Consider the following 12,467-nt stretch of genomic DNA (forward strand, 5'->3'; position numbering starts at 1 on the left):
TTTTGACAGAAAGGAAAAGGGGACGTTAAGAAGACAGGCAAACTGGATCCTTACGCTTACATCCCGCTTAAGAAGTCCCAACTCAATCGCAGGTATGAACGGCATTTTTGAAACCATTTTGTTTTTAAAAATATGCTCACTTAAAAATACATTGATGACTGTACGCTCACCTAACAGGAAGCGGGCCAAGCTGCAGGGCCAGTTCAAGGGCATGGTAAGAGGAGCCCAGAAGGGGGCGCTGTCAGGTAGAAAAGTGCACAAGCGCAAGAGGAGAGCCTGAAGAATGTGAATGACTCTTCAAAGAATGTGTGAATATATGTGTATGTAAAGAGGAAATCAAGTTTGTTTTTGAACTATATTATGGAGCTTTACCTTGAGTGTTTGCAGACAAAAAGTGCACCAATTTCCTCGGCCAGTTGGGGTCAGTATTGTTTAATAAATCATGCTTTTGAGGACCCGTGAAGTACAAATGCATGTTTCCCCACGATTTAAAATGTTTTTGTTGACAAGTGTCTTCTAGTAGATGCCGCTTCTTAGCTGCTCTGCTTACTTTGCACATTAACCCACCCTCCCCAAAGTTTACGCTAAAAGTGTGACATTGAATACACTCCTAACACAATTTTAAGTGTCCAATTATGTTTTGTGACTCCATAAATGTCACTTATGGATTATTAGTGTCCTGACAGCAGTTAAAAGCCAATTTGCTTAATTCAAGAAAATCACTGAAGCATTAAATATAATTTGACTTGTAAGCTTTTTCCTGCAAGACATCTGAATATTGCAGAAATAGATCACTTTTATTGGATGGAAAGAAGACCTACATTAAAAAAAATAGTTTATTGAAGTTATTACAGAAATAATGCAACTGAGTGATTATTTCAGTCAGTAAATGAAACGAAAGGTACAAGGGAATCTTTGGTACTAGAGTTAAAAAATAAAAAACAACAGAAAATCAGTCTAATGGGCTTTATTTCTATACAGTGGTACCTCTACTTACAAACATCTCTACATAGAGAATTTTCCGGTTAAGACGCGCCTCAATGGGAAAATATTGCCTGTTACCAAAGAAATTTCAGGATACCTTAAGGCAAATTCAAGTTCATTGAACGTATATATAGCTGCTCTGCTGTTCATTGGCGAAGAGGGACCTGTACTGTGTCTGTGTCCATTCGCCCCTCTTGTGTTTTTTACATGGTGCACAAGTGTGATTTGTTTATTGTTTAACAATCTAATTGTAACATGTATTTGTTACATGTTTTGATGCTTTACAAAAGATTTACAGTGGTATGAAAAACTATCTGAACCTTTTGGAATTTCTCACATTTCCGCACAAAATCACCAAAATGTGATGTCAAAAATCACACAGATGAAAAAAGTGTCTGCCTTAACTAAAACAACCCAAACATTTATAGGTTTTCATATTTTAATGATAGTATGCAAACAATGACAGAAGGGTGAAAAATAAGAACCATCACATTTAATACTTTGTGCCCCCCCCCCACCCCCAAGATTAGTCCTGATCATTCTTCTCGATAAAACTGCTGTAGTTCTGATTCCTGGGATGTCTGGCATGAATCGCTGTCTTTAGGTCATGCCACAGCATCTCAATGGTGTTCAATTCTGAACTTTGACTTGGCCACTCCAGAACGTGTATTTTGTTCTTTTGAAACCATTCTGAAGTTGATCTACTTCTGTGTTATGGATCATTGTCTTGTTGCAGCATCCATCCCCTTTTAAGCTTCAAATGTCTGACAGACGGCCTCAGGTTTTCCTGCCTGGAAAACATCCTGATAAACTTTTGAATTCCTTCTTCCATTAATGATTGGAAGTTGTCCAGGCCCTGAGGCAGCCAAGCAGCCCTAAATTAATAAGCTCCCTCCACCGTGCTTCACTGTGACGATGAGGTGTTGATGTTGGTGAGCTGTTCCATTTTTCCTCCACACGTTGTTGTGTTACTCCCCAAAAATTCAACTTTGGTTTCATTAGTCCACAAAATATTTTGCCAAAACGTCTGTGGAGTGTCCAAGTGCCTTTTTGCAAACATTAAACAAGCAACAATTTTTTTTTAGACAGCAGTGGCTTCCTCCCAAGAACACCATTCTTGGCCATAGTTTTGCATATAGTTGATGTAAGCAGAGACATATTGGACTGTGCCAGTGATTTCTGTAAGTCTTTAGCAGACAATCTAGGGTTCTTTTTTACCTCTCTGAGTATTCTGCACTGAACTCTTGGCATCTTTGGTGGATGGCCACTGCTTGGGAAAGAAGCAACAGTGCCAAACTCTCCATTTGTAGACAAACTCTCTTACTGCCGACAATCCTTGATCGCAGGTCTTCAGACATATTTTTTGACAGAGCCATGATGCCCATCAGACTGCTGCTCATCAAGACAATTCGTACCAGGTGTTTTTTTTATAGTGGGCAGGGCAGTTTTAAACCACTCATTCGTGATTGGGCACACACCTGACTTATTGAGCAATTGAAACCAATTTTTACCAAACATTTTAAGTCTCCTTAAGCAGAGGGTTTACATATTTTTCCCCCCTTCTGTCATTGTTTGCATGCCATCCTCATTAAATTATGAAAACCTATACATGTTTGGGTGGTTTTAGTTAAGGCAGACACTGTTTTGAATTCTGTGTGATTTTGACAAAGATCACATTTGATGGTGATTTTATGCAAAAATGTAAGAAATTCCAAAAGGTTCAGATACTTTTTCATACCACAGTATGTCTCAATTCTGGGGGCTTGAAATGGATTAGGGGAATATGGACATGGAAAAATGTGTCTATTCACAGAAATTTAAATTGCAAAACTACTTCCAGAACCAATTAATTTCGTAAGTAGAGGTACCACTGTATAATATAATGAAAATAACTTTTTAAATAAAAATACCTTGCCATTGCTTCAAAAAGTAAAACCGTAGTGTTGGACTCATCCTTGGCTAATAAAATAAATACAATCTGTAGAAACTGCCCTGCAGTTGCAATTTAGGTTTTAGCAGGTTGTGAAATGTAAAAGGACAACTTTAAGGGTAGTCTACATTGAAGGAAAAAAAAAAAACTTTAATGCGCTTATATTGTATTTTTTTTTTTTTTTGTTTTAAATTTTTTTAAAATGAAAATCTCATTTAATAACACCCAGCAAAAAATGACACAGAACATTCTACGCAGCTCGGAGGTGGCAAGCCTTTTTCCTATGTGAGAATAAAAAAATGATGCAACAATCAAGCGTGATTGCTTAGTGGTTTGCACATCTGTCCCATAGCTCAGAGATTCTCAGTTCAACTCCCACATTCTAAAAACATGCACGTTAGGTTCACTATACTTTTAGCTGTTAGTGGTTGTCTGTATGTGCCATGGGATTGTCCTAAAAGTAATACGCGTTCACCACCGATCTAAAATCTAACATGCTCTTCTTCCTATTAGTCACCATGTGAGTACTGAAGTAACAAAAAGGCTGGCTGGTTTGCATGTGAGGATAAATATAGTATGCTTTTGCTGTCCAGCAACAAGGCCCTTAAGCTTGCATAAGAGGGAGCACATGTATTATCTTCGTCATCACAGCCTGGGAGGGGGTCTGGAAGGCGGGGGGCCTGGGGGCGCGCGGGACGGGGGCGGTCCGGGAGGGAGCGTGCGTGACGGAGGCGTGGTGCGGGGCCCTCTGGACGGGGGCTTGGTGCGCGGGACAGAGTTGGAGACGAGGGGTCGTTGCTCGGCAGGCGCAGGAGGAAGGGAAGCGGTGGGAGCGGGCGTAGAGGGCACGGCGTGGGTGTATGTGGCTGACACTCCTTCTCTGACTCTGTGGAAGCGTATGCAGCGCCCCTGGAAAGACATTTTGAAAACAACAATTTGGTCTTAGCTGTGTTAATTGCTTACAAAGAAATGAACTCCAACATTATGGTAAGAGATGGAATGGATCAAAATACATGTCACAAAAGGCCATGCAAAATTTGATCCCCAACAACAGAATGATTTTGAGTTCCCAATTTATCTGATGCGTTAAAGAAACGTTAAATCCTCTATTTTCCTCAGTTACTTTTTTGTTGGTTTTTTTGTCTTTTCACATCCATGTCCCATCACAAAGCTGCCGATTAGTTTACAATAGCCACTTGCCTGGCATCCAGCCCTACTGATAGAAACGTGTCGCAGGCCAATCTTCGATGACAGAAATTTAAAATTTATTATTTATTCTACACATTTTTTCAGCATTGGAAAACGTGAAGAATGTTCCTGTCATTTTTGTCCTCCTACAGAAACCACATTAAGAGAAAATATATATTTCCCTCCCCATCTTTTTCCATTTTCAAAATTTTTTGAAAATGCTCCAGGGAGCCACTAGGGCAGCGCTAAACACGGGTTGCCGACCCCCGACCTAGAGTAAATAATTACAACAGTATAGTGTTTTTATTTATTTATTTTTTAAATGTGTTTTTATTGTTTTCCAGTCACATGTTAAATTGAGCATCCATTTCTAAGCAGTGGAATCAAACTTGCAAACTATGTGACAATGTATAAAGAACAATACCCCCCAAAACAGAAAATACAAATCAAACCATACATGCAAACACAAAAAATCATACTTAAACACACAAACAGTACCTCGTCGGTCCTATGATATACTGTATATTAGCATCCTGTCTCCGCAGTTCAGCAGCAGCAATTAGTCCCACAAAGTGCTCCCCAAAAATCAGAATCCGATGCTGTATACCTAGAAATATATGAACCTTTGGGTCCAGCGGGAGGAGCAGTCTCATACCGTACGTCACTAACCAAAAGGGGATTTTTTATTTATTTATTTATTTTTTAAGCAAACAACAGCAAAAATAAACTAAACATTATTCTGGAATCTGAGGGAAATTCAAGGCTCCCACATACACCAAAAAAGGGGTCCACCTTGCATAAAATTTGTTTTCATAGCCACCGAGCGTACACCGGATTTTTTCTAAATGGACCAATTTAAGATTGATTTTATCCAGAGCGTGTGAGAGGGTGAGCTGGGAGATTTCCACGCGAGTAGAATCAGTCGTCTTGCCAAAAGGGTGACAATTCTATCCTGGTCCATCTTGGATCATTTTAAAACAGACGAGGATGTTCATAACAGCGCTATGCTGGGGTCAGGACTTATTTGTGCGCCGCATATTGCTGAAATTGTTTTAAATAGTATAGTGTTTTTAAAGCATGTAGTGATTTTATGCAGACAGGTAATTGATACAATTAACTAACATGAGCAAACCCATTAGAGAACTGTCTGTAACCTGATCAAAGTACACATGTAAGACTTGAAAATTGAAAATCTCAAAATATTGGTCCAGTTTTGAGTATGTGAGCAGTCAGACAGGTCCACTACTAAAATTCATTATTCTTGGCCAGAACCTATTTAAAATTGTGGCTTTACAGTGCCACAAAAATGAGAATTGAAAGCTGATCAAGGTATATATGTAGGACTTTTATTTCATTTTTTCCAAATATCGGTACAGCAAAAATGCATAGTTTGGATTATGGGAGTAGTCAGGTCTACTACTAATATTCACCAACCTTAGCCAGAATTTATTCAGATTTATGGATTTACAGTGCCACAAAAATAAGAACTTTAACCTACCATCTACTAAAACGACCCATTGCTACAGGGAATCTTATTATATTGTTCTGACGTGACAGCACACATAACGCACATGTAGATGGAGCGGTTTTTAGATCAGGCAGCTGCAGTGAAGACAATCGACAACCCCGCCACCGTGTGACGGGGTAGTTTTGTGTGATTTTTCACTTTGAAAGTCAAGATAAGACTTTGAAACGCGGCTAGGTTTGGTTTAGCATCTCGGCTAGCCGTCACGCCTTCTGGTTCGTTTCTGCTCTCCGAAGCCGGGGCAGGGAAATGACTAAAGCTGGACAACCTCCGGTGGCTTAAAATATCAATAGGGAGGTGCAAGAAGTCGATAGTTTTGACCATTATGAAGTAATTTTGCAATGTCGTTTTGAATAAATGCATTTTGAATATTTCATATTCCATTCAGCACAAGACTGTTATTTGTCATGAGCCATACCATTTATTTAGCAATTGGGGAAAAATACTTTGATAAAAAGAATATCCTGTAAAAATATTAGCGTAGCGAAACTGAAACAATGACATTTTGCTGCTCTCTTCATCGCATTTTCCTCATTCCTAGTGTTGCACCGATACCATTTTTTGGGCCCGATACTGATACCATTCCGATACCACTCTGTTTGCAAACAAATATAAGTCACGGTTCGGTACGGTTTTAGATACAATTCAATACATTTAATGCTCTGAAACAGAAAATACAACTCTTATTTTTTTATGTATTTTTTTTTATTTGCCAACAAGCAAAAATAACAATGCCCTCTTACAAACAAGCATTTTGGTGCATAACATTTATGTGCTAACTTCTTACTGATCTGAAAAAATGTTGTATATAAGTGCTGAGAAAAATCTTTACTGTTTGTAAAGTGAGGCGGGGCACACTGTTGATAGCTGCAACTCTCTTAGCAGCTATATTTACCACATGAGCAAAACATCGTATTTGTGGTCCGAGTCCATTCATGTCACTTACTGAATTAACAGTATTTGCAGCATTATCTATAGTCACTGGTATGGATTGATTTAGCCAGCTTAACTTCCATTCAGTCATGGCAGGTTTTACCGTATTGGCCCGAATATAAGACTGCCCTGATTATAAGACGACCCCCTCTTTTTCAAGACTCAAGTTTGAAAAAACACTTTTTGAACACCAAATTAATTTTTATACAGAAAATAATTGACATCCGAAACAAATGATTTTAACAATATATTTGAGAGAAAACGCTTGTTATTTTGCCTCATTCAAATCTTAATATCTGAACATTTAAATATGTAAACTTAAGTGCAATCACATTTGTAAATGAATAGCTTCTGGTTTTTGAAATGTAAATAAACCAATCTATTGTGATAAAACAACAAAATTGCAATAACTGCATTAACCATCAAAGTCTAACTATAATTGTAGTCTTGAAACAAATCTGAATAAGGAAAAAAAAAAAAATGCAATAAAATAATGCAAATTGGTTAAACTTAAGAGTAGCTGACATCTGTCATGACAGAACATCGCTTCAATGATATCTGGCGCCATCTAGCGTTGTGAATGGGTATAACGTCTAGACCGCGAATATAAGACAACCCCCATTTTCACAGTCTTATTTCAATGCAAAAAACACTGTCTTATATTCGGGCCAATACGGTAATTCACCAGTGTACTATATGGACTACGTGTCCCTCTGGGCTCACGAAGCTCATGGCATGGGATCTAACGTAGTACATCTAGGTTGCTATTTGATGATATCGAGTGTGCGCGCGTGAGTGTTTTCTGGTAAATAAGAAACAAAGACAGAAAGTTAACAAATGCCAAGGAAGTCACTTCTGTTCATTACTGCACAACACCAGCATATGACAATCGACTTTCATAAACAGGACGAGTTTGAAGTACGGCGCTCTTAATTTGCCACTCATTGTTTATCATGAAACAGTTTGCTTAGCGTCCCATGGTCCTAACCTTTCTGATCCCAATGTCGTCACAACAGCAGACGCTAGTAAACGCATGCTAACCGTTTGTGAATGCCTTGTTTGTATGAGCAGCGTATCATCGTGGATTAGCGTTGTTGTGAACACACAAATTGTTGAAAACGGAGGTGTTTATTTCGTTTCGTGAATTAGAGACAAATTCATATGGATGCTAAGCATCAGGATTAGGGAATTTAGCTCACTTGGAGAGGACAGTACAGTTTATACATTATACTTTTGCTACTATTTTCTGGACAGTAAAAGACTAACATATTCATGATTCCAGACAATTATACATATTTTGTTTTAACACAATGACCGTGTCCTAAATTCTATCGTTGACCATGTAAGGTCTTAGCGTTGAAGCGACCAGTGCTGAGCAGATAAATGACGGATTTGGCGAGTCACGGCCCAGTTGGTGCTGACAGAGGAGAGAGTGTTTGAGGGCGTACAGAGACGCTCCTGTCTTGCCTTCACACCTGCGCCACAATGCTCACAAAATTAGCCACACATTTATGCACATTTTATCCCATTCCTCCTCTTCTGCTGTGACACCAAACAGAAACTGCCTTATATGTGTTTTGTACATAAAGGCGCGTTTCTAAATATGGCAACAATAGTTAACAGAGGGCGCTAATCATGATTTACAAGGCAGCAGAAAGTGGGACGATTCTCTTATTGTTCTCATTGATGGTTGCTCGCAAAGTTAGTGTTGTTGTGCGGGATGGAGAGGGGGCTCTCTGTGTCCTTGGTGGTCTGATTATAACACCTTATTAAACAGAGAGGCCCTAAAGTCACACAGGGGCCATTTAGATGGCCCGAGCAGCAGTAGCTTTGTGGCTTGAGGGGCACCATTGTGCCAGCGCATGTATATGAGGGGGTGCGTAATTGATTGGGGTCAGCCCACTTGGGGAGAGGAGGGCCGTGGGGGGTGACCGCCGGGGTCTTGTCACCGGGCTGCGGAAAACGGGCCAGTTTGGGAGCGGCGGCACCACACCAGCGAGAGCATATGGACACAATGAGAACACAAGCTCATGAATATGAGTGTGTTGTGTTGTGTGTGGAAATGCCTCTGCCGCAACATATGGCCTGAATGGACCCTGTGGCTCATGAATAAACACGGACAGGAAGGTTTGGGAGAAAGCTGTAAAATGAACACTAAGACAAGGGAATTAGTGTTTAAAAAAAAAAAAAAAAAAAGTTATTCCTACCCGAACAACAATGAGAGTAAAGTTTGCTCAATGGGTATAGTCTGCCTGGTAACTTTGCTTATTAGGGAGATCTTTGAAAATCTCATTTCAAATGCATAGGCAGAGTTTGAGTTTAAAGGAAGTTGTGTGGCGGAGGCAAAAACATGTTGATGACGCAGTGTCAGCAGTAAAGCTTACAATATATTCTGTGTATATACGTATATATGTATTCTTGTTCATTTCATTGATTTTTGTCGTTTGTTTTATTGCTTTACAACTTTTATCGAGAACATTTTAACGGCTAAGTCTTAATTTTAAAAGGGAAGGTGTGAATTTTTGACATTAGGCTTAATCTTTAAGTTAGCGGGAGTTTAACGAGTCATTGGCCTTGATTTCAACAAATTCCGTGCAGTTTGTCAGATATATTTGTTAGTTTCAGGGTTCCGGAGTAGCCAAGCTAGTGCGAGTCAATGGTGCCTGCTTAGCATTCCAAACAAAAAAAAAAAAAAAAAAAAAAACGATATTAACAGATCTAATATAATCAAATAAATTCAAAATGCCCATGCGGCCCAAAAAAATGTCATACCAAACTGTCGTAATTAATTTTAGATGCGGAATGCGACCACAATAGAGAGGAGTGCTTCGTCCACTCGTGCTTAGTCTGCTGAGGAGTCTTTCGTTCCCGCAAATTAAAAACAATGTGATATAACTATGCCCTGCTTGCCTAGACACCCTGTTCCTTGCAGAGCTGCTGGATTACAAACATTCATGCTACAATTAATGACATCAAATGGTAAGTTTGAATAACTTTATCCTGAAAACATAGCCAACACTTCAATGATATCTGGCGCCGGATTTGGTATTGACATTGGTGATTCTCAAGTGTGCATATGTTGTTTTTTTTATTGGTATGGTAAGCAGGATCTATTGACTCGCGCTAGCTTAGCCACTCCGGAGCCCTGAAACTAACAAATAACTAACAAACTGCACAAAATTAGCTGGAATCACCTCCGCCGACTAATACACCCGCGCTAACTCGAAAAATTATGTCCAATGTCAAAAATTCTGAAATTTCCCTTTAAATATGCTTCTACATATTAGACTTAGTCATATTTTAGTCAAAATGTGTTTGTTTTCATCTAGTTTTAGTTGACGTTTAACTAAATATGTTTTCTGTAAAATTTTAAAAAATTACTCCAAAACTTAATAAAGGTTTCTAACTATTTCGAATGAACATTGACAGACAAGAACATATTGTAGCGTCTACAAGGACAACACCAACTTAATACACACTCAACAGCAGTGTTGTTAATCTTACTTTAAAAAGTAAATAATTACAGTTACAAATTACTTCTCCCAAAACGTAATTGCGTTACTCAGTTACCTGAATGTAAGAGTAATTAGTTACTTGGCGAAGTAGCTGGTGTTACTTTTCATGTTTTTTTTTTTCATTCAAAAAAAAAAAAAAAAAGCCAAACAAAGAAAAAAACATAGGTCACGCTATGTGAAGTTCAAAAGGTTTTTGGGACAATTGGCCCTAGCCCAATTCTTTACCCTACACTTAACTAAACACAGGGGTATTGCGGATATTGCAATTACTAGATAGTGACTTTTGCTATGTTTGGAGGTCATTAAATGTTGTGAATCAACTGTTAAAGTTAAAATTGCTCCCGTTATTGCATTAGTTCCCTTCTGTCTACTTTCAACATGTGAAAGTTTTAAAATCATTGAAAGATAGATTCAAGTCAAGATTTTTGCCGATTTAGGAGTATTTTAGATAAAAGTTACTTAGGTTTGCTAGGAAGGATCCTTCTACCGTTTTAAGATGGCGGCTGTTTACTAACACCGGCGAGTCCATCATTTCACATCTACAAGTAGTTCTCTATATAGCTGCTAACGCCGCCGTGTGTCATTTCGCATCAGTTCTATATACATGTGATATCTACTGTAGTATCATGTGGATGTAGTTTGTAGGCTATAGTCGGGTATTATTGGAACCATCTAGCATCCCGTTTGCAACGGCGTCACAACTCCTTATCCTCCTCCCCACTCCCGCTCTGCTCTCTCGTCTCCGGGAGTCAGTGTCCCTCAGACTTTTGTCACGTCATTCAACCAAAGTAGTAACACATAGTAACGCACGCCTTTACATCCGCAGTAGGAGTGGGAACCTCTTGGTACTTCAAGATACGATACGATTTGCGATACAAAGCTCACGATAACGATGATCTGACGATATAGCAATACAACAATTAGCGATACATTGGTCAGGAAATCATTCCCATTGAATTGGGAGGGTGGCAGCGAAGTACTTTAAACGGATTGAACGTCTTTGGGCATCAGTGGCAGCCAATGCCAGGCAAAGAGTAATTTTGGGCCATTTAAGGTCATTTACCTGTTGATTTTTAGTTACTTCCAGTTGATTTTGGGGTATTTTATGGGTCACTTGTTGTTTATTTTGCGTTACAGAACAGGAAGTGACCTGAGAATCACCCAAATGAATAGGAAGTGACTCAAACGCAATAGGAAATGACCTGTAAATGCCCTAAAATGAACAGAAAGTGACCTGCAAATGCCCTGAAAATCGGACCGAATGACTGAATGCTCTGGTTTTGAATGAGCGAACGTTCCCAGTCTAAATGGATTGGGCGTCGAGTGGCAGTCAATTGACACCTTTTTAAAACGGTATCTCGATTCTTGACAGGAACATATCGATAACCTGTTGGGATACAAAGTATCACGATATATCACCATTTCGATATTTGTCACACCCCTAATCCTCAGTAACGGTAACGGCGTTGCAAAATGGAAAAAAATTAAATTACTCACTACTGAAAAGAATAACGCCATTTGTAACACCGTTATTAACTACACTGCTTAGCATGAAAACAGTTAATTATTTTCAATTAATTATATTATAGGGTTTCTGATGAAATTTGTAAATTTAAAAAATGGTTTGACAGAAACAAATTCTCATTAAACTTAGGTAAAACAAAATTCATGTTATTTAGCAGATGCAATAAAAACAGTGAAGTACAAATACAGATAGATGGGGTAAATATTGAAAGGGTCTATGAAAACAAGTTTCTTGGGGTAGTTATTGATGAGAAGATTAACTGGAAAGCTCATATTAAACATATACAAAGTAAATTATCAAGAAGCATTCCAGTCCTGAGTAAAGCAAAACACAGTCTTGACCATAAATCACTCCACATACTTTACTGTTCTTCAATCCTGCCATATTTACACTACTGTGCAGAAGTCTGGGGTAATACTTATAAATGTACAATAAATTCACTACCCATTTTACAAAAAAAGAGCCATAAGAATAGTAAATAACGCTGGTTATAGGGATCATACAAATACATTATTTTTAAATTACGGAACATTAAAATTCATGGACTTGGTTCATTTTCAAACAGCTCAGCTAATGTATAAGGCTTCACACAGGTCACTTCCTGGCAATATACAGAAATTATTTTTTAACAGAGAAGGACAATACAGTTTGAGGGGGGAGCTTCACTTACAGCATCAGAGGGTATGAACTACATTTAAAAGTTTTTGTGTTTCAGTTTGTGGAGTTAAGCTGTGGAATAAACTAGATTAGGGGCTCAGGCAATGTCTAAGCATGACCTAGTTTAGGAAGTGTTACAAGCACATGGTTTTCACTGGGTAGAGGGAAGAGGAAGGGGTTAAATTATAGGGGGTTTTCACATATCTTATT

General features: G+C 38.7%; 2 protein-coding genes across 3 annotated transcripts in view; one reads left to right on the forward strand and one right to left on the reverse strand.

The window, feature by feature from the left end:
• Nucleotides 1–3,552, forward strand: part of rrp12 (ribosomal RNA processing 12 homolog) — a 52,312-nt gene extending 48,760 nt beyond the window's left edge. The window contains exons 33-34 of the mRNA XM_057847957.1: nucleotides 10–92; nucleotides 178–3,552. Of these exons, the coding sequence (XP_057703940.1) occupies nucleotides 10–92; nucleotides 178–280 (186 nt within the window). The 3' untranslated portion in view covers nucleotides 281–3,552. The remainder of the gene's footprint in view (nucleotides 1–9; nucleotides 93–177) is intronic.
• antxr1d (ANTXR cell adhesion molecule 1d) overlaps nucleotides 823–12,467 on the reverse strand; it is an 80,034-nt gene continuing 68,389 nt past the window's right edge. For both annotated transcript variants that reach the window (XM_057847960.1, XM_057847962.1), the window contains one exon: nucleotides 823–3,823. In XM_057847960.1, coding sequence (XP_057703943.1) covers nucleotides 3,560–3,823 — 264 coding nt within the window. In that variant the 3' untranslated portion in view covers nucleotides 823–3,559. The remainder of the gene's footprint in view (nucleotides 3,824–12,467) is intronic.

Source organism: Corythoichthys intestinalis, chromosome 10, assembly GCF_030265065.1.
Source record: "Corythoichthys intestinalis isolate RoL2023-P3 chromosome 10, ASM3026506v1, whole genome shotgun sequence".
NCBI classification, from domain to species: domain Eukaryota; kingdom Metazoa; phylum Chordata; class Actinopteri; order Syngnathiformes; family Syngnathidae; genus Corythoichthys; species Corythoichthys intestinalis.